Below are 20,816 nucleotides of genomic sequence, written 5' to 3' on the forward strand. Positions count from 1 at the left end.
CCTGAAGAACATCTTACTTTCATACATTTATATTCAACTACAACACAAATTACATCTTGACAAACAAACTGAACAATCTTGGCAGTGGTGGTCCAGCAACTGCTATGTTCTGTGAGATAAAATGATTGTTTTTGTCAACAGAGTCTGGTAGCTTTGACTCTGTATCCCTGTACACTGGTTTTAAAACTCTTGCTCTCTCTTGGAAATAAAAATTATTCTCGTTATTAGATGTCCTAAGTCTTACATTTTGAGTTTCCACTCCTAAACAAGTCATAATGTTCTCTTCAGTAAAAGTAATATAATATTACAACAATATACATTTTACAAAAATTTTTTACAAACATTTTGCAAATGCGTATTCCTTTGTTAAAAAATTGAATGTATAAAGTCTATATACACATATATACAGTACATGTTTAAAACAGAACAGCTGGACTTTATTATAAGATAGTGCTGACATTGCACATCATAGTACTGGATTAAATAGCGCCACAACAGAAAGGGAATAATGTTAATGTTTGTCTGCAAGACAACAGCATAACTTTAAAAAATCGGATTGGATAACAGGTTTCAGGTCAGTGATGGTACATTTTCATGAGATGCCATCTTTGTTTTATCCCGTTTTCTTTGCTGTTATCTCACTCGACACTGTAGCACTTTGAGATTTTACATTTAAAAAGGCAGACAGTGTATGAGGAGAGGAACCAGCATTAGTGAGAACAAAGTCATGAATCAGAGGGAGAAAACTTATTTTCTGATTGTTTCACAGTCTGTGATTTATTTGAATGTTGCTTTCATGTGATAACAACAGAGAAGTCAGATGCAGATACATGCAGTAAATCACAGTGTAGCCAACAATGACTGGATTTGTGACAAATCATCCTCACAGTGTGAAGAGTAGGGCGCCACTGAAGGTGCTGCGGTTGATGCTGTCATCATAGAGAGAATAACCTGATGGGAGAACCAGGTGGATTTCATCTCCTGCCATCAGCTCCAAGACAACAGAGTTAGTGAAATATTCCGCACCTCCCTCTTCCTTCCACTCCCCATTATACATGATCCTCTGGCTGTTCTTGTACACTTGTACACCCATGGCACCTGCTTGGTTCCCACACACAGTGAACTGGAAGTAGTAGACCCCTCTGACTGGTGCTGTGAAGAAACCTGCAGAGTAGAAAACAAAAAACAGTGACATATGTAGATTTACATGAGTAAACACGTTCATGTGACCTGCAGTAAATTACCTGAATGAGGACTGTAAGCATCACCAATGTTGGTGAAGACTTTGCTGTATTTCAGTGTGATGTCTGTGTTGAATGGTCCAACATTTCCTGCATCAGTCAGAGCTGTGTAAAAGGCCACCTTCGGTTTCTCTATTAACACAAATAAGTTAAAGTCATTAAACTTCACCTAGACTGCATGTGTGTGTGTGTGTTCTTATTAAGAAGATAAAATCATCACCTGCATTTTCTCTCTCCAGCTGCTCGATCCTGGACTCACTGCTGCTCAGTCTGGTCTGCAAGTCTGGAGTTAATATAATGATATTACAGAGCACGCTGTTAACATGCACAACACATTTTTTACAGCAGGGTAGTCAAACTCATTTTCACCGAGGGACACATCAGCATAATTGTGGTTGTCAGTTGTGGTCTTTGCAGCGCGTTTTCTAAATGCTGAGCTTGTGTTGTCAAATTGATGAAGATATTTTCTCAATTTGCTTGTGTTTTGTGTATTTGCATGTGTTTTCTGTAGCTGCAGCGCTGTGAGCTCTCAGGACCACCGTATTTTGTGATTAAAACAACTTTAATTGTTAGCTAATGTTAGCTTACGCGTATATACTAGTGTGTTTGGAGCTCTGACGGCCTGGACAGGTTGCTAGTATTAAGATCGCCTCGCGCGCACCTACGCCCACGAAGCGTTCATGTGGGGGCGGGACTGATACAGACAGGGAGCCACGTATCGCTTTCATGCTTGAATTGTTTTGAAGTGGAGAAGTGGGGATGGCAGCTCGGTAAATTCAGTGCGCGTGTAAGTGTGTGAATGCGCTCATGTCTCGGAGGAGAACGGAGAGGTGGGGCGGGATTTTGACTGACTGACAGGTGACACACACACTCTGCTGCGCAACAGCAACACAACGCAAAACAACTTTATATTATGAATCTTATAAATATCCTTTCAGTAGCCTGAAATGTGACGTTAGCTGAGCACACGAGACTCTGGAGGGACAGATTGGACTCTTTTAGCCCCAGCCAGAGTCTATGTAATTAATGGGAAACCCTGAAGGAGGCATATTGCCTTTTATTTTTTTCCACACTCATTGTTATTTGCATCATATCTAGCCCATTAAAATGTATTATGGGTTATTCATTATATTTTAACATGCTGACTAATTGTGCAGCTGTATATTATTAAACTGTTCAGGCCTGTACTGTGTACATTTTTTGTTATTTGCACATCTCTGTAAGAGCAAAGGTATACCTATTAGCTCAGACTATAGGCTATTAACAGTATTTTTGTTATTTAAATCTGTTTTCATTTACGTTGATACTGTGAAGCTGTAGGTTTTCAGCCAGGATCAGCCTGTTTCTGTTTATATTTTTGTTATTTGCACAGCTCTGTGACAGCAGAATTATGCCTATTGTCATAAAATGTAGGCCAAGTGTATTATAGATTTTATTTATTTTTTACTTAACGCCTGTTTATATTTCTGTTGTTATTTGCACAGCTGTGCTTTGTTCAGCAGAAGAAGAAAACCTGGAACATTTTGCAACTGATACAGTATTTGAATAAAACAGGTTGAAGATGATTACTTGTAGCGTTGAGTTTAAACTAAACACTTTGCACGTTTTGTTTCAAATGCAGATGTGTATTGTATGTCACTATTCGACCTAAAAATACTGGGATATGAGTTTTGTTCCATATCGCCCAGCCCTAATCCTGTTTATGAGTTGTGAAATGATTTTCTAAAACAGTTAAATGTAGATGAATCATCATGTCCATCTTCATGTTGATATAAATAAGTTAATCAGTGCACGGACACACTTCATCACCTGTATTTTCTCTCTCCAGCTGCTCGATCCTGGACTTGCTGAGGAGAAGTTCAGTCTCACTGCTGCTCAGTCTGGTCTGCAAGTCTGGAGTTAATATAATGACATCACAACACATTATTTACAGTATTTTAAACCTCATCTTACATACTCATAAAAGTAATCAGTGTGTACCTGAAGTCTCTCTGTGCAGCTGCTCCACCTGCATCTTGGTGACGATCAGCTCAACTTTCAGTTCATCCACCTGGCTCTCGCTGTCCTTCACCGTGGCCTCCACGTTCCTCAGCTCCACCTTGAGCTCCACCACCATGTCCCTCAGAGCCCTCACCTCCGCCCAGATGTCAGGTGTGGTTTGCTTTGTGGTCTCCTCACCTGCATCTCTTGTCTCCGTCTCCTGAACCTCCCCCTGAGCTCCTGACCCACACAGACCGAGCAGCAGCAAACCAACAACAACAGCCCTCATTGTCCAGTTTACACGTCTTCACAAAGGTGCAGAGGTCCAGTCAGCCTGTCTTATATTGGGTCAAAACTTCAGGGGAGGGGGGTTTGATTCAAGGTCTCAGATTACTCAATATGCTCTGTGTGCAGGTGAGAAACAAACAAGCTGCTGCAGGCTATTAATACACACACAGACACACACTTATCTTAATGCTGAGGCCTTTTAGTGTGACTGGGTATCAGTTTTTCTTCTCTCTGATAAATTATAAATTAATATAAAAACTGACCTCTGTCAGAACATTGTGACAGTCTTTTATATCTTATATTATAATTTATTTCATTCTTAAAAGTCATTTAAATTAAATATCTGTTCCCTTGAGCCCTCTGGTGGAAACAGAATTACTTTGACTCTGTTTGAGCAATACAAAGGTGCTGAACTCTTGTCAGGGGTCAAAGGTCACTATACATGTGGTAGAAACACTCCAATTTAGAAAAATAAATAAACAATAAAATTAAATTTATACATAAACAACACTTTTGCCCACAAGTGTCCTGAACATTGGGGGAAAAATGTGTTTCTTCATTCTGGACATTGTAAAGTATTGTCATGTTTCCAGTCTCTCCTGTCCTCTCCTCTGTGCTCTGTGTAAACAGATTTTCAGTGAATATTTGTCACGTGACCTTTCGTCTCAGCAGAATCAATCATGGCTTCACAGTGTCTGAGGAGCAGAATTTAAAGTCTTTAACAGGATCGTGTTTTTACAAACGGTTTATTTTTGGCAACTTTTTTAATGAGACATGTAGAATAGAGTGATTCTGACAGAAATATCACAATATCAAGCTTTGTTTTGGTTACTTTCTCCAACATAAGCTTTTGTAACCTTTGATATGTTCAACATTAATGACTCATTTACAGTTTGGGGCTTGATTTGTGTGGTAGACAGTGAATGAGGAGAGGAACCAGCATTAGTGAGAATCAGAGGGATAAAAATTATTTTCTGATTGTTTTAACAGTCTATGATTTATTTGAATGTTGCTTTCATGTGATGACACAACAGATAAATCAAATGCAGATACATGCAGTAAATCACAGTGTAGCCAACAATGACTGGGTTTGTGACAAATCATCCTCACAGTGTGAAGAGTAGGGCGCCACTGAAGGTGCTGCGGTTATCGCTGTTGTCAAAGACAGAATAACCTGATGGGAGAACCAGGTAGATTTCATCCCCCGCCATCAGCTCCAAGACAACAGAGTTAGTGAAAAATTCCAAACCTGCCTCTTCCTTCCACTCCCCATTATGCATGATCCTCTGGCTGTTCTTGTACACATAGACACCCATGAGACCTGCTTTGTGACCACACACAGTGAACTGGAGGTAGTAGACCCCTCTGACTGGTGCTGTGAAGAAACCTACAGAGTAGAATAAAAAATTGGTAACAAATGAATATTTACATGAATAAACAAGTTCATGTGACCTGCAGTAAATTACCTGAATGAGGACTGTAAGCATCACCAATGTTGGTGAAGACTTTGCTGCATTTCAGTGTGATGTCTGTGTTAAATGGTCCAACGTCTCTTGCATCAGTCAGAGCTGTGTAAAAGGCCACCTTCGGTTTCTCTGTTAACAAAACAAAGTTAGTGCATGTCATAAACTTCACCCAGACTGTATATGATATCTATGTACAAATGTGTTCTGATTAAGAAGATAAAATCTTCACCTGCATTTTCTCTCTCCAGCTGCTCGATCCTGGACTTGCTGAGGAGAAGTTCAGTCTCACTGCTGCTCAGTCTGGACTGCAAGTCTGGAGTTAATGCAATAACATTACAGAGCACGCTGTTAACAGGCACAACACATTATTTAAAGTATTTTAACCCTCATCTCTCAACAAAGCATGAAGCTTATTAAACATCATGTTTGTCAGTGAAATACCTGCATTCTCTTTTTCTAGGTCACTTGTTTTGCTCTCGGTGGCAGTCAGTCGAGTTTCTGAAGACATCAGGTCTGCAGCTTGGACTGAAACACGGAAGAAATCTGATTTTATTTGTAAATGGTCACATGATCTTCTAAAGCCAGATAAATCATCATGTCCATCTTCATATTGATTTAAACAATAAGTTCATCAGTTCACGGACACACTTCATCACCTGCATTTTCTCTCTCCAGCTGCTCGATCCAGGACTTGCTGAGGAGAAGTTCAGTCTCACTGCTGCTCAGTCTAGTCTGCAAGTCTGGAGTTAATGCAATAACATGACAGAGCACGCTGTTAACATCACAACACATTATTTACAGTATTTTAACCCTCATCTTACATACTCATAGAAGTAATCAGTGTGTACCTGAAGTCTCTCTCTGCAGCTGCTCCACCTGCATCTTGATGACGATCAGCTCAGTTTTCAGTTCATCCACCTGGCTCTCGCTGTCCTTTACCGTGGCCTCCACGTTCCTCAGCTCCACCTTGAGCTCCACCACCATGTCCCTCAGAGCCCTCACCTCCGCCCAGATGTCAGGTGTGGTTTGCTTTGTGGTCTCCTCACCTGCATCTCTTGTCTCCGTCTCCTGAACCTCCCCCTGAGCTCCTGACCCACCCAGACCGAGCAGCAGCAAACCAACAACAACAGCCCTCATTGTCCAGTTTACACGTCTTCACAAAGGTGCAGAGGTCCAGTCAGCCTGTCTTATATTGGGTCAAAACTTCAGGGGAGGGGGGTTTGATTCAAGGTCTCAGATTACTCAATATGCTCTGTGTGCAGGTGAGAAACAAACAAGCTGCTGCAGGCTATTAATACACACACAGACACACACTTATCTTAATGCTGAGGCCTTTTAGTGCGACTGGGTATCAGTCTCTCTGATAAATTATAAATTATTTTAAAAACTGTCCTCTGTCAGAACATTGTGACAGTCTTTTATATCTTATATTTTAATTCATTTCATTAATAAAAGTAATTTATATTAAATATCTGTTCCCTTGAGCCCTCTGGTGGAAACAAAATTACTTTGACTCTGTTTGAGCAATACAAAGGTGCTGAACTCTTGTCAGGGGTCAAAGGTCACTATACATGTGGTAGAAACACTCAAATTTAGAAAAAATAAATAAATAATGAAATGGAATTCATACATAAACAACAATTTTGCCCACAAGTGTCCTGAACATTGGGGGAAAAATGTGTTTCTTCATTCTGGACATTGTAAAGTATTGTCATGTTCATGTCCAGTCTCTCCTGACCTCTCCTCTGTGCTCTGTGTAAACAGATTTTCAGTGAATATTTGTCACGTGACCTTTCGTCTCAGGAGAATCAATCATGGCTTCACAGTGTCTCTGAGGAGCAGAATTTAAAGTCTTTAACAGGATCTGGTTTTAACAAACGGTTTATTTTTGGCAACTTTTTTAATGAGACATGTAGAATAGAGTGATTCTGATAGAAATATCACAATATCAAGCTTTGTTTTGGTTACTTTCTCCAACATAAGCTTTTGTAACCTTTGATATGTTCAACATTAATGACTCATTTACAGTTTGGGGCTTGTTTTTTGTCGTAGACAGTGAATGAGGAGAGCAACCAGCATTAGTGAGAATCAGAGGGATAAAACTTATTTTCTGATTGTTTTAACAGTCTGTGATTTATTTGAATGTTGCTTTCATGTGATGACACAACAGATAAATCAGATGCAGATACATGCAGTAAATCACAGTGTAGCCAACAATGACTGGGTTTGTGACAAATCATCCTCACAGTGTGAAGAGTAGGGCGCCACTGAAGGTGCTGTAGTTATCGCTGTTGTCAAAGACAGAATAACCTGATGGGAGAACCAGATGGATTTCATCTCCTGCCATCAGCTCCAAGACAACAGAGTTAGTGAAATGTTCTACACCTCCCTCTTCCTTCCACTCCCCATTATGCATGATCCTCTGGCTGTTCTTGTACACATTTACACCCATGGAACCTGCTTGGTTCCCACACAAAGTGAACTGGAGGTAGTAGACCCCTCTGACTGGTGCTGTGAAGAAACCTACAGAGTAGAATAAAAATATGGTAACAAATGAAGATTTACATGAATAAACACGTTCATGTGACCTGCAGTAAATTACCTGAATGAGGACTGTATGCATCACCAATGTTGGTGAAGACTTTGCTGTATTTCAGTGTGATGTCTGTGTTGAATGGTCCAACGTCTCTTGCATCAGTCAGAGCTGTGTAAAAGGCCACCTTCGGTTTCTCTGTTAACGCAAATAAGTTAAAGTCATTTAACTTCACCTGGACTAAATATGTAATGTATATGTGTGTATGTTCTTAATAAGAAGTTAAAATCATCACCTGCATTTTCTCTCTCCAGCTCCTCGATCCTGGACTTGCTGAGGAGAAGTTCAGTCTCACTGCTGCTCAGTCTGGTCTGCAGGTCTGGAGTTAATATAATGACATTACAGAGCACGCTGTTAACAGGCACAACACATTATTTAAAGTATTTTAACCCTCATCTCTCAACAAAGCATGAAGCTTATTAAACATCATGTTTGTCAGTGAAATACCTGCATTCTCTTTTTCTAGGTCACTTGTTTTGCTCTCGGTGGCAGTCAGTCGAGTTTCTGAAGACATCAGGTCTGCAGCTTGGACTGAAACACGGAAGAAATCTGATTTTATTTGTAAATGGTCACATGATCTTCTAAAGCCAGATAAATCATCATGTCCATCTTCATATTGATTTAAACAATAAGTTCATCAGTTCACGGACACACTTCATCACCTGCATTTTCTCTCTCCAGCTGCTCGATCCAGGACTTGCTGAGGAGAAGTTCAGTCTCACTGCTGCTCAGTCTAGTCTGCAAGTCTGTAGTTAATGCAATAACATGACAGAGCACGCTGTTAACATCACAACACATTATTTACAGTATTTTAACCCTCATCTTACATACTCATAGAAGTAATCAGTGTGTACCTGAAGTCTCTCTCTGCAGCTGCTCCACCTGCATCTTGGTGACGATCAGCTCAGTTTTCAGTTCATCCACCTGGCTCTCGCTGTCCTTTACCGTGGCCTCCACGTTCCTCAGCTCCACCTTGAGCTCCACCACCATGTCCCTCAGAGCCCTCACCTCCGCCCAGATGTCAGGTGTGGTTTGCTTTGTGGTCTCCTCACCTGCATCTCTTGTCTCCGTCTCCTGAACCTCCCCCTGAGCTCCTGACCCACACAGACCGAGCAGCAGCAAACCAACAACAACAGCCCTCATTGTCCAGTTTACACGTCTTCACAAAGGTGCAGAGGTCCAGTCAGCCTGTCTTATATTGGGTCAAAACTTCAGGGGAGGGGGGTTTGATTCAAGGTCTCAGATTACTCAATATGCTCTGTGTGCAGGTGAGAAACAAACAAGCTGCTGCAGGCTATTAATACACACACAGACACACACTTATCTTAATGCTGAGGCCTTTTAGTGCGACTGGGTATCAGTCTCTCTGATAAATTATAAATTATTTTAAAAACTGTCCTCTGTCAGAACATTGTGACAGTCTTTTATATCTTATATTTTAATTCATTTCATTAATAAAAGTAATTTATATTAAATATCTGTTCCCTTGAGCCCTCTGGTGGAAACAAAATTACTTTGACTCTGTTTGAGCAATACAAAGGTGCTGAACTCTTGTCAGGGGTCAAAGGTCACTATACATGTGGTAGAAACACTCAAATTTAGAAAAAATAAATAAATAATGAAATGGAATTCATACATAAACAACAATTTTGCCCACAAGTGTCCTGAACATTGGGGGAAAAATGTGTTTCTTCATTCTGGACATTGTAAAGTATTGTCATGTTCATGTCCAGTCTCTCCTGACCTCTCCTCTGTGCTCTGTGTAAACAGATTTTCAGTGAATATTTGTCACGTGACCTTTCGTCTCAGGAGAATCAATCATGGCTTCACAGTGTCTCTGAGGAGCAGAATTTAAAGTCTTTAACAGGATCTGGTTTTAACAAACGGTTTATTTTTGGCAACTTTTTTAATGAGACATGTAGAATAGAGTGATTCTGATAGAAATATCACAATATCAAGCTTTGTTTTGGTTACTTTCTCCAACATAAGCTTTTGTAACCTTTGATATGTTCAACATTAATGACTCATTTACAGTTTGGGGCTTGTTTTTTGTCGTAGACAGTGAATGAGGAGAGCAACCAGCATTAGTGAGAATCAGAGGGATAAAACTTATTTTCTGATTGTTTTAACAGTCTGTGATTTATTTGAATGTTGCTTTCATGTGATGACACAACAGATAAATCAGATGCAGATACATGCAGTAAATCACAGTGTAGCCAACAATGACTGGGTTTGTGACAAATCATCCTCACAGTGTGAAGAGTAGGGCGCCACTGAAGGTGCTGTAGTTATTGCTGTTGTCAAAGACAGAATAACCTGATGGGAGAACCAGATGGATTTCATCTCCTGCCATCAGCTCCAAGACAACAGAGTTAGTGAAATGTTCTACACCTCCCTCTTCCTTCCACTCCCCATTATGCATGATCCTCTGGCTGTTCTTGTACACATTTACACCCATGGAACCAGCTTGGTTCCCACACAAAGTGAACTGGAGGTAGTAGACCCCTCTGACTGGTGCTGTGAAGAAACCTACAGAGTAGAATAAAAATATGGTAACAAATGAAGATTTACATGAATAAACACGTTCATGTGACCTGCAGTAAATTACCTGAATGAGGACTGTATGCATCACCAATGTTGGTGAAGACTTTGCTGTATTTCAGTGTGATGTCTGTGTTGAATGGTCCAACGTCTCTTGCATCAGTCAGAGCTGTGTAAAAGGCCACCTTCGGTTTCTCTGTTAACGCAAATAAGTTAAAGTCATTTAACTTCACCTGGACTAAATATGTAATGTATATGTGTGTATGTTCTTAATAAGAAGTTAAAATCATCACCTGCATTTTCTCTCTCCAGCTCCTCGATCCTGGACTTGCTGAGGAGAAGTTCAGTCTCACTGCTGCTCAGTCTGGTCTGCAGGTCTGGAGTTAATATAATGACATTACAGAGCACGCTGTTAACATGCACAACACATTATTTACAGTATTTTACCCTCATCTTATCTGTGAAACAAAGTGAAGGTAGATAAATTGCTGGAGCTTTTCAAAACAGCCACTGTGAATGTTACAATAATTCACACTAGTCACGTCTTGATTAAGTTTAGAGGAAGTTGAAAAAGAGGGCATTTGTCAAAACATGTCAGTCTGACAATAAAGTTGTTATTACTATTTATGTATATATATATATATATATATATATATATATATATATATATATATATATATACATACACACACACACATATATATATATATATATATATATATATATATATATATATTTTTTAACCATTGATCCTTTTCCACTCCACCCCTAATATTACCGTCCTTTTGGTTGGAGGACAGGGGGTCTTTAAGTGGAGTGTGTCAAGTTGTTATAGTCACAAATCTGTAATAATATGAAATAAATCAATTAATTTGTTAATTAAAATCATTGAAGTGTATAAGGGTTTAGTCAGATAAGTTATTGTACCAATTTTAGGGTTAATATAATTTGTTACACAGATTTGCATTTTTTTCTTTTACTCAAGAACATTTAAAAATCCTACTAAAATACCACATTAACACACCAAGACATTGAGGAACACCATGGAAGAAATCCATGCTGTCATTTGCTTTCAAAAACTTGGAGATTTCTGTATTTTCGGTGATTAGATGGTGAGCACTTTCGTTGTGTTGCCTGCTGGGAAAACCCCTTATTGTCAAGATACATAGGTCTAAGTCTCTAGTTTGTGGTTGTAAAGTTTCATGAGGCTGTGATTATCCTAGAGGTCACAGAAGCTCATTTTATACAGTAAGCTCAAGTTTCACAAATGCTCTCTTATCTTGTCCATACCACATAGACCTGTAAAGTTTTATTCTGGAGCTCACAAAAAGTTCATCAGTGCATAGACACACTCCATCACCTGCATTTTCTCTCTCCAGCTGCTCGATCCTGGACTTGCTGAGGAGAAGTTCAGTCTCACTGCTGCTCAGTCTGGTCTGCAAGTCTGGAGTTAATATAATGACATTACAGAGCACGCTGTTAACATGCACAACACATTATTTACAGTATTTTAACTCTCATCTTATCTGTGAAACGAACACCCAAAATGTACCTGAAACGTTTATAAATGTCCAAAAGGAGAGATCAAACTACACTATAATAATGGGTCAAGCAACTGATTCTGTTTGAAAGCCTCTCATGCCGTTACAGCTGTGCATACACTGCGTTTATTAATACACACAGACACACACTTATCTTAATGCTGAGGCCTATTACTGCGACTGGTTATCAGGGTTTTTTGTCTTTGATAAATTATAAATTAATATAAAAACTTCACAAAGACAGAAAATGTTAATTTGAGTCAGATAATGTTTTATTACTATTTATGTTTTCTGCAGTGTCATAACTTTTTTGGATATGAGACTTTTAACACAAGTTGAAATACAACAATGCATGACAACAAAGCACGAAGCTTATTAAACATCACGTTTGTCAGTGAAATACCTGCATTCTCTTTTTCTAGGTCACTTGTTTTGCTCTCGGTGGCAGTCAGTCGAGTTTCCAAAGACATCAGGTCTGCAGCTTGGACTGAAACACAGAAGAAATTTGGTTTGTTTGTGAGTGGTCACATGATCTTCTAAAACAAGTTCAGTCTCACTGCTGCTCAGTCTGGAGTTAGTGCAATGACATCACAGAGCACGCTGTTAACATCACAACACATTATTTACAGTATTTTAACTCTCATCTTACATACTCATAGAAGTAATCAGTGTGTACCTGAAGTCTCTCTCTGCAGCTGCTCCACCTGCATCTTGGTGACGATCAGCTCAGCTTTCAGTTCATCCACCTGGCTCTCGCTGTCCTTCACCGTGGCCTCCACGTTCCTCAGCTCCACCTTGAGCTCCACCACCATGTCCCTCAGAGCCCTCACCTCCGCCCAGATGTCAGGTGTGGTTTGCTTTGTGGTCTCCTCACCTGCATCTCTTGTCTCCGTCTCCTGAACCTCCCCCTGAGCTCCTGACCCACACAGACCGAGCAGCAGCAAACCAACAACAACAGCCCTCATTGTCCAGTTTACACGTCTTCACAAAGGTGCAGAGGTCCAGTCAGCCTGTCTTATATTGGGTCAAAACTTCAGGGGAGGGGGGTTTGATTCAAGGTCTCAGATTACTCAATTTGCTCTGTGTGCAGGTGAGAAACAAACAAGCTGCTGCAGGCTATTAATACACACACAGACACACACTTATCTTAATGCTGAGGCCTTCTAGTGCGACTGCTTATCAGTTTTTTTTTCTCTCTGATAAATTATAAATTAATATAAAAACTGACCTCTGTCAGAACATTGTGACAGTCTTTTAGATCCTATATTTTTATTAATTTAATTCTTAAAAGTCATTTAAATTAAATATCTGTTCCCTTGAGCCCTCTGGTGGAAACAAAAATACTTTAACTCTGTTTGAGCAATACAAAGGTGCTGAACTCTTGTCAGGCGTCAAAGGTCACTAAACATGTGGTAGAAACACTCCAATTTAGAAAAATAAATAAATAATAAAATGGAATTTATACATAAACAACACTTTTGCCCACAAGTGTCCTGAACATTGGGGGAAAAATGTGTTTCTTCATTCTGGAAATTGTAAAGTATTGTCATGTTTCCAGTCTCTCCTGACCTCTCCTCTGTGCTCTGTGTAAACAGATTTTCAGTGAATATTTGTCACGTGACCTTTCGTCTCAGCAGAATCAATCATGGCTTCACAGTGTTGCTGAGGAGCAGAATTTAATGTTGTTAACAGGATCTGGTTTTTACAAACAGTTTATTTTTGGCAACTTTTTAAATGAGACATGTAGAATAAAGTGATTCTGATAGAAATATCGCAATATCAAGCTTTGTTTTGGTTACTTTCTCCAACATAAGCTTTTGTAACCTTTGATATGTTCAACATTAATGACTCATTTACAGTTTGGGGCTTGTTTTTTGTCGTAGACAGTGAATGAGGAGAGCAACCAGCATTAGTGAGAATCAGAGGGATAAAACTTATTTTCTGATTGTTTTAACAGTCTATGATTTATTTGAATGTTGCTTTCATGTGATGACACAACAGATAAATCAGATGCAGATACATGCAGTAAATCACAGTGTAGCCAACAATGACTGGGTTTGTGACAAATCATCCTCACAGTGTGAAGAGTAGGGCACCACTGAAGGTGCTGTGGTTATTGCTGTTGTCATAGAGAGAATAACTTGATGGGAGAACCAGGTGGATTTCATCTCCTGCCATCAGCTCCAAGACAACAGAGTTAGTGAAATGTTCCACACCTGCCTCTTCCTTCCACTCGCCATTACGCATGATCGCCTGGCTGTTCTTGTACACATTTACACCCATGTGACCTGCGTGGTTCCCACACAAAGTGAACTGGAGGTAGTAGACCCCTCTGACTGGTGCTGTGAAGAAACCTACAGAGTAGAAAATGGAAATTGGTAACAAATGTAGATTTACATGAGTAAACATGTTCATGTGACCTGCAGTAAATTACCTGAATGAGGACTGTAAGCATCACCAATGTTGGTGAAGACTTTGCTGTATTTCAGTGTGATGTCTGTGTTGAATGGTCCAACCTGTCCTGCAGTAGTCAGAGCTGTGTAAAAGGCCACCTTCGGTTTCTCTGTTAACGCAAATAAGTTAAAGTCATTTAACTTCACCTGGACTATATATGTAATATATATGTGTGTGTGTGTTCTTATTAAGAAGATAAAATCATCACCTGTATTTTCTCTCTCCAGCTGCTCGATCCTGGACTCACTGCTGCTCAGTCTGGTCTGCAAGTCTGGAGTTAATATAATGACATTACAGAGCACACTGTTAACATGCACAACACATTATTTACAGTATTTTAACCCTCATCTTATCTGTGAAACAAAGTCAAGGTAGATAAATTGCTGGAGCTTTTCAAAACAACCACTGTGAATGTTACAATAATTCACACTAGTCACGTCTTGATTAAGTTTAGAGGAAGTTGAAAAAGAGGGCATTTGTCAAAACATGTCAGTCTGACAACAAAGTTGTTATTAGTATTTATGTATATATATATATACTTTTTTACCATTGATCCTTTTCCACTCCACCCCTAATATTACCGTCCTTTTGGTTGGAGGACAGGGGGTCTTTAAGTGGAGTGTGTCAAGTTGTTCTAGTCACAAATCTGTAATAATATGAAATAAATCCATTCATTTGTTAATTAAAATGATTGTGTGTATAAGGGTTTAGTCAGATAAGTTATTGTACCAATTTTAGGGCTAATATAATTTGTTACACAGATTTGCATTTTTTTCTTTTACTCAAGAACATTTAAAAATCCTACTAAAATACCACATTAACTCACCAAGACATTGAGGAACACCATGGAAGAAATCCATGCTGTCATTTGCTTTCAAAAACTTGGAGATTTCTGTATTTTCGGTGATTAGATGGTGAGCACTTTCGTTGTGTTGCCTGCTGGGAAAACCCCTTATTGTCAAGATACATAGGTCTAAGTCTCTAGTTTGTGGTTGTAAAGTTTCATGAGGCTGTGATTATCCTAGAGGTCACAGAAGCTCATTTTATACAGTAAGCTCAAGTTTCACAAATGCTCTCTTATCTTGTCCATACCACATAGACCTGTAAAGTTTTATTCTGGAGCTCACAAAAAGTTCATCAGTGCATAGACACACTTCATCACCTGCATTTTCTCTCTCCAGCTGCTCGATCCTGGACTTGCTGAGGAGAAGTTCAGTCTCACTGCTGCTCAGTCTGGTCTGCAAGTCTGGAGGTAATATAATGACATCACAGAGCACGCTGTTAACATGCACAACACATTATTTACAGTATTTTAACTCTCATGTTATCTGTGAAACGAACACCCAAAATGTACCTGAAACGTTTATAAATGTCCAAAGGGAGAGATCAAACTACACTATAATAATGGGTCAAGCAACTGATTCTGTTTGAAAGCCTCTCATGCAGTCACAGCTGTGCATACACTGTGTTTATCAATACACACAGACACACACTTATCTTAATGCTGAGGCCTTTTACTGCGACTGGTTATCAGGGTTTTTTTGTCTTTGATAAATTATAAATTAATATAAAAACTCCACAAAGACAGAAAATGTTAATTTGAGTCAGATTATGTTTCATTACTATTTATGTTTTCTGCAGTGTCATAACTTTTTTGGATATGAGACTTTTAACACAAGTTGAAATACAACAATGCATGACAACAAAGCACGAAGCTTATTAAACATCACGTTTGTCAGTGAAATACCTGCATTCTCTTTTTCTAGGTCACGTGTTTTGCTCTCTGTGGCAGTCAGTCGACTTTCCAAAGACATCAGGTCTGCAGCTTGGACTGAAACACAGAAGAAATTTGGTTTGTTTGTGAGTGGTCACATGATCTTCTAAAACAAGTTCAGCCTCACTGCTGTTCAGTCTGGAGTTAATGCAATGACATCACAGAGCATGCTGTTAACATCACAACACATTATTTACAGTATTTTAAACCTCATCTTACAGACTCATAAAAGTAATCAGTGTGTACCTGAAGTCTCTCTCTGCAGCTGCTCCACCTGCATCTTGGTGACGATCAGCTCAGCTTTCAGTTCATCCACCTGGCTCTCGCTGTCCTTCACCGTGGCCTCCACGTTCCTCAGCTCCACCTTGAGCTCCACCACCATGTCCCTCAGAGCCCTCACCTCCGCCCAGATGTCAGGTGTGGTTTGCTTTGTGGTCTCCTCACCTGCATCTCTTGTCTCCGTCTCCTGAACCTCCCCCTGAGCTCCTGAGCCACACAGACCGAGCAGCAGCAAACCAACAACAACAGCCCTCATTGTCCAGTTTACACGTCTTCACAAAGGTGCAGAGGTCCAGTCAGCCTGTCTTATATTGGGTCAAAACTTCAGGGGAGGGGGGTTTGATTCAAGGTCTCAGAATATTCAATATGCTCTGTGTGCAGGTGAGAAACAAACAAGCTGCTGCAGGCTATTAATACACACACAGACACACACTTATCTTAATGCTGAGGCCTTTTAGTGCGACTGATTATCAGTTTTTCTTCTCTCTGATAAATTATAACTTAATATAAAAACTGACCTCTGTCAGAACATTGTGACAGTCTTTTTTATCTTATATTTTAATTAATTTAATTCTTAAAAGTCATTTAAATTAAATATCTGTTCTCTTGAGCCCTCTGGTGGAAACAAAAATAGTTTAACTCTGTTTGAGCAAAACAAAGGTGCTGAATTCTTGTCAGGGGTCAAAGGTCACTATACATGTGGTAAAAACCTGCAATTTAAAAATATAAAATAATATAATGGAATTTATATACACAACACTTTTCCAAGGAAAAAAATTAAGTCTCCACGTGCTATAAATATTGAAGTATTGTTTCTAGCCTCTCCTGTCCTCTCCACTCGGCTCTGTGTTAACAGATTTTCAGTGAATATTTGCCGTGTCAGAATTTTATGATTTTAACAGGATCTGGATATTACAAACTGTTTATTTTTGGTGACTTTTAAGCAATCGGAAGAATAAAGTGATTCTGACAGAAATATCACAATTTCAAGCTTCGTTTTGATTATTTTTCCAACATAAGCTTTTGTAACACTTGATATGTTCAATATTAATGACTCATTTACAGTTTGGGGTCTGTTTTTTTCAGTCTGCCACCTGATTGGATGCTGTCAGAGTGGTTGAAATGAAAAGTGAGCTCAGTGTCTTTGGTCCCAGAGTGACAAAAGTAAAACAATTGACACCATTTTTATTTACAGGCCACATGTCTTGGCATTTTTCTGACAGACAAATCAGGAGAAAATTAACTTTGAGACCACGCCCACTTGAAGGCCTCACCAATGAGTGAGCCAGCTACCTTTTTATCTGCCTAGAGACAAAAAAAAATCTGATTGGATAACAGGGTTGAGGACAGAAACCCTTTCATTTCTGAAGCAAACTTCATTTAAATTCAGTAAAGAGAAAAACTAAAGTCAAGATATGAAATGTTACATTTAAAAAGGTGATGTTGATTTCTTTCTGAGTTGTAAACAGAATTCAAAGTTGATCCCTGTGAGAGAGAGAGAGAGAGAGAGAGAGAGAGAGAAAGAGAGAGAGGTGCTGGGCCAGAGACGTAGACAGTGAATGAGGAGAGGAACCAGCATTAGCGAGAACAAAGTCATGAATCAGAGGGAGAAAACTTATTTTCTGATTGTTTCAGTCTGTGATTTATTTGAATGCTGCTTTCATGCGATGACACAACAGAGAAGTCAGATGCAGATACATGCAGTAAATCACAGTGTAGCCAACAATGACTGGGTTTGTGACAAATCATCCTCACAGTGTGAAGAGTAGGGCGCCACTGAAGGTGCTGCGGTTATGGCCGTCGTCAAAGAGAGAATAACCTGCTGGGAGAAGCAGGTGGATTTCATCTCCTGCCATCAGCTCCAAGACAACAGAGTTAGTCAACTGTTCCGCACCTCCCTGTTCCTTATAGTCCCAATTATGCATGATTTTCTGGTTGTTCTTGTACACATTTACACCAATGGGACCTGCTTGGATCCCAGTCGCAGTGAACTGGAGGTAGTAGACCCCTCTGACTGGTGCTGTGAAGAAACCTAAAGAGTAGAAAACAAATAAACAGTGACAAATGTAGATTTACATGAGTAAACACGTTCATGTGACCTGCAGTAAATTACCTGTATTAGGACTGTAAGCATCGCCAATGTTGGTGAAGACTTTGCTGAATTTCAGTGTGATGTCTGTGTTGAATGGTCCAACGTCTCTTGCATTAGTCAGAGCTGTGTAAAAGGCCACCTTCGGTTCCTCTGTTAATGCAAAGTAGTCATTCATTTAACTTCACCTGGCCTATATATGTAATGCATGTATGTGTGTGTTGTGATTAAGAGATAAAATCATCACCTGCATTTTCTCTCTCCAGCTGCTCGATCCTGGACTTGCTGAGGAGAAGTTCAGTCTCACTGCTGCTCAGTCTGGACTGCAAGTCTGGAGGTAATATAATAACATTACAGAGCAGGCTGTAGTGCAATCAATTTGCAATCCTTTGAGGCAATATTCAATTTAAAACTCTACAAAGACAGAAAATGTTGAAACTGTTGTATTATTACTATTAATGTTTTCTACAGCACCACAACTTTTTTGTCTATAACACTTTTAACACAGGTTGAAATAATGACAACAAACCATGAAGCTTATTAAACATCATGTTTGTCAGTAAAATACCTGCATTCTCTTTTCCTAGGTCACTTGTTTTGCTCTCGGTGGCAGTCAGTCGAGTTTTCTGGACTGTAAAACAAAAGAAGTTTGGTGTCGTTTGTGAGTGGTCACATGATCTTTAAAATGAGTTTAATGTAGATTAATCATCATGTGCATATTAAAATTTAAAGGCTTCTGGAACTGGTAAAAAGTTAATCAATGCACGGACACACTTCATCACCTGCATTTTCTCTCTCCAGCTGCTCGATCCTGGACTTGCTGAGGAGAAGTTCAGCCTCACTGCTGCTCAGTCTGGTCTGCAAGTCTGGAGTTAATATAATGACATTACAGAGCACGCTGTTAACATGCACAACACATTATTTACAGTATTTAAACCCTCATCTCATCTGTGAAACGTTTATAAATGTCCGAAAGGAGCGATCAAACCATAATATGAAAATGGGTCAAGCAACTGATTCTGTTTGAAAGCCTCTCTTGCAGTCACAGCTGTGCATACACTGTGTTTATTAATACACACAGACACACACTTATCTTAATGCTGAGGCCTTTTACTGCGACTGGTTAACAGGGTTTTTTTTGTCTTTGATAAATTATAAATTGATGTAAAAACTTCAAAGACAGAAAATGTTTATTTGAGTCAGATTATGTTTTATGACTATTTATGTTTCCTGCAGTGTCATAACTTTTTTGGATATTTTATTATTAAACATCATATTTGTCAGTGAAATACCTGCATTCTCTTTTTCTAGGTTACGTGTTTTGCTCTCGGTGGCAGTCAGTCGAGTTTCCAAAGACATCAGGTCTGCAGCTTGGGCTGAAACACAGAAGAAGTTTGGTTTGTTTGTGAGTGGTCACATGATCTTCTAAAACAAGTTCAGCCTCACTGCAGCTCAGTCTGGAGTTAATGCAATGACATCACAGAGCACGCTGTTAACATCATAACACATTATTTACAGTATATTAAACCTCATCTTACAGACTCATAAAAGTAATCAGTGTGTACCTGAAGTCTCTCTCTGCAGCTGCTCCACCTGCATCTTGGTGACGATCAGCTCAGCTTTCAGTTCATCCACCTGGCTCTCGCTGTCCTTCACCGTGGCCTCCACGTTCCTCAGCTCCACCTTGAGCTCCACCACCATGTCCCTCAGAGCCCTCACCTCCGCCCAGATGTCAGGTGTGGTTTGCTTTGTGGTCTCCTCACCTGCATCTCTTGTCTCCGTCTCCTGAACCTCCCCCTGAGCTCCTGACCCACACAGACCGAGCAGCAGCAAACCAACAACAACAGCCCTCATTGTCCAGTTTACACGTCTTCACAAAGGTGCAGAGGTCCAGTCAGCCTGTCTTATATTGGGTCAAAACTTCAGGGGAGGGAGGTTTGATTCAAGGTCTCAGATTACTCAATGTGATCTGTGTGCAGGTGAGAAAATACAAGCTGCTGCAGGCTGCTGGAAAAGTTTGACTTAAAGCCTCTAATGCAGTCACAGCTGTGCATACACTGTGTTTATTAATACACACACAGACACACACTTATCTTAATGCTGAGGCCTTTTAGTGTGACTGGTTATCAGTTTTCCTTCACTCTGTCTCACTGCTGATCTCATTCTCAAATTATAGACAAATCAAGACAGAACTTCAAAATAAAGTTTCAAAACGGGAATGTCTGTTTTTTTTAAATTGACTTAGGTGAGGCAATAATTATCTGTTCACTGACCGATCTTAATATTCCGACAGTACTGATGTAAAGTAATACAGAGAAACAGACAGCACACTTAGCTACCAAGGCTCCCATTAGGTCACACAGACATACCTGATCTAAAGTTTGCATGACAGCAGTAGCCTTTTTCACATGTTGCTCCTCCTTTGTCACGGATCACTCTGATCAGCTCTTCTGACTGCACGTCTAGCCATGACAGAAACTTCTGTTCAAGGGGAACAATAACTATGACTATACATATATATATATATATATATATATATATATATATGTGTGTGTGTGTGTGTGTGTGTG

The 20,816-nt window shown here is 39.6% G+C and overlaps 5 protein-coding genes across 5 annotated transcripts; all 5 read right to left on the reverse strand.

The window, feature by feature from the left end:
- Window positions 1–883: 883 nt before the first annotated feature.
- On the reverse strand, window positions 884–3,585 carry LOC131960295 (C1q-related factor-like). Its single transcript, XM_059325465.1, has 4 exons — window positions 3,222–3,585; window positions 3,051–3,134; window positions 1,245–1,373; window positions 884–1,164 (listed from the first exon to the last, which is right to left on the reverse strand). The coding sequence occupies exons 1-4, from the start codon at window positions 3,508–3,510 to the stop codon at window positions 884–886; spliced, it is 783 nt and encodes a 260-aa protein (XP_059181448.1). The 5' UTR covers window positions 3,511–3,585.
- A 1,030-nt stretch (window positions 3,586–4,615) lies between these two features.
- Window positions 4,616–6,112, reverse strand: LOC131960386 (heavy metal-binding protein HIP-like). Its single transcript, XM_059325573.1, has 4 exons — window positions 5,824–6,112; window positions 5,205–5,288; window positions 4,976–5,104; window positions 4,616–4,896 (listed from the first exon to the last, which is right to left on the reverse strand). Exons 1-4 carry the CDS (start codon window positions 6,110–6,112, stop codon window positions 4,616–4,618), a joined length of 783 nt encoding a protein of 260 aa, XP_059181556.1.
- Window positions 6,113–7,103: 991 nt separating this feature from the next.
- On the reverse strand, window positions 7,104–8,777 carry LOC131960415 (heavy metal-binding protein HIP-like). Its single transcript, XM_059325632.1, has 4 exons — window positions 8,423–8,777; window positions 7,804–7,887; window positions 7,578–7,706; window positions 7,104–7,498 (listed from the first exon to the last, which is right to left on the reverse strand). The coding sequence occupies exons 1-4, from the start codon at window positions 8,709–8,711 to the stop codon at window positions 7,218–7,220; spliced, it is 783 nt and encodes a 260-aa protein (XP_059181615.1). The 5' UTR covers window positions 8,712–8,777; the 3' UTR covers window positions 7,104–7,217.
- A 1,039-nt stretch (window positions 8,778–9,816) lies between these two features.
- On the reverse strand, window positions 9,817–12,681 carry LOC131960348 (heavy metal-binding protein HIP-like). Its single transcript, XM_059325522.1, has 4 exons — window positions 12,327–12,681; window positions 11,470–11,553; window positions 10,177–10,305; window positions 9,817–10,097 (listed from the first exon to the last, which is right to left on the reverse strand). The coding sequence occupies exons 1-4, from the start codon at window positions 12,613–12,615 to the stop codon at window positions 9,817–9,819; spliced, it is 783 nt and encodes a 260-aa protein (XP_059181505.1). The 5' UTR covers window positions 12,616–12,681.
- A 1,042-nt stretch (window positions 12,682–13,723) lies between these two features.
- LOC131960321 (heavy metal-binding protein HIP-like) lies at window positions 13,724–16,414 on the reverse strand. Its single transcript, XM_059325495.1, has 4 exons — window positions 16,125–16,414; window positions 15,267–15,350; window positions 14,085–14,213; window positions 13,724–14,004 (listed from the first exon to the last, which is right to left on the reverse strand). Exons 1-4 carry the CDS (start codon window positions 16,411–16,413, stop codon window positions 13,724–13,726), a joined length of 783 nt encoding a protein of 260 aa, XP_059181478.1. The 5' UTR covers window position 16,414.
- Between the last annotated feature and the right edge of the window lie 4,402 nt (window positions 16,415–20,816).

This window comes from Centropristis striata, chromosome 22, assembly GCF_030273125.1.
Source record: "Centropristis striata isolate RG_2023a ecotype Rhode Island chromosome 22, C.striata_1.0, whole genome shotgun sequence".
In the NCBI taxonomy this organism is placed as follows: Eukaryota; Metazoa; Chordata; class Actinopteri; order Perciformes; family Serranidae; genus Centropristis; species Centropristis striata.

What these genes read in the sequence shown, in the direction of transcription:
- LOC131960295 (XM_059325465.1), bottom strand. Translation starts at nt 3,510, where the DNA reads ATGAGGGCTGTTGTTGTTGGTTTGCTGCTGCTCGGTCTGTGTGGGTCA. An exon ending in GCTGCACAGAGAGACTTCAG is followed by an intron (nt 3,135 to 3,221) that starts GTACACACTGAT and finishes TATTAACTCCAG; the next exon opens with ACTTGCAGACCAGACTGAGC. An exon ending in TGCTTACAGTCCTCATTCAG is followed by an intron (nt 1,165 to 1,244) that starts GTAATTTACTGC and finishes TCTACTCTGCAG; the next exon opens with GTTTCTTCACAGCACCAGTC.
- LOC131960386 (XM_059325573.1), bottom strand. Translation starts at nt 6,112, where the DNA reads ATGAGGGCTGTTGTTGTTGGTTTGCTGCTGCTCGGTCTGGGTGGGTCA. An exon ending in GCTGCAGAGAGAGACTTCAG is followed by an intron (nt 5,289 to 5,823) that starts GTACACACTGAT and finishes CATTAACTCCAG; the next exon opens with ACTTGCAGTCCAGACTGAGC. An exon ending in GCTGGAGAGAGAAAATGCAG is followed by an intron (nt 5,105 to 5,204) that starts GTGAAGATTTTA and finishes TTTTGTTAACAG; the next exon opens with AGAAACCGAAGGTGGCCTTT.
- LOC131960415 (XM_059325632.1), bottom strand. Translation starts at nt 8,711, where the DNA reads ATGAGGGCTGTTGTTGTTGGTTTGCTGCTGCTCGGTCTGTGTGGGTCA. An exon ending in GCTGCAGAGAGAGACTTCAG is followed by an intron (nt 7,888 to 8,422) that starts GTACACACTGAT and finishes TATTAACTCCAG; the next exon opens with ACCTGCAGACCAGACTGAGC. An exon ending in GCTGGAGAGAGAAAATGCAG is followed by an intron (nt 7,707 to 7,803) that starts GTGATGATTTTA and finishes TTGCGTTAACAG; the next exon opens with AGAAACCGAAGGTGGCCTTT.
- LOC131960348 (XM_059325522.1), bottom strand. Translation starts at nt 12,615, where the DNA reads ATGAGGGCTGTTGTTGTTGGTTTGCTGCTGCTCGGTCTGTGTGGGTCA. An exon ending in GCTGGAGAGAGAAAATGCAG is followed by an intron (nt 10,306 to 11,469) that starts GTGATGGAGTGT and finishes TTGCGTTAACAG; the next exon opens with AGAAACCGAAGGTGGCCTTT. An exon ending in TGCATACAGTCCTCATTCAG is followed by an intron (nt 10,098 to 10,176) that starts GTAATTTACTGC and finishes TCTACTCTGTAG; the next exon opens with GTTTCTTCACAGCACCAGTC.
- LOC131960321 (XM_059325495.1), bottom strand. Translation starts at nt 16,413, where the DNA reads ATGAGGGCTGTTGTTGTTGGTTTGCTGCTGCTCGGTCTGTGTGGCTCA. An exon ending in GCTGCAGAGAGAGACTTCAG is followed by an intron (nt 15,351 to 16,124) that starts GTACACACTGAT and finishes TATTACCTCCAG; the next exon opens with ACTTGCAGACCAGACTGAGC. An exon ending in TGCTTACAGTCCTCATTCAG is followed by an intron (nt 14,005 to 14,084) that starts GTAATTTACTGC and finishes TCTACTCTGTAG; the next exon opens with GTTTCTTCACAGCACCAGTC.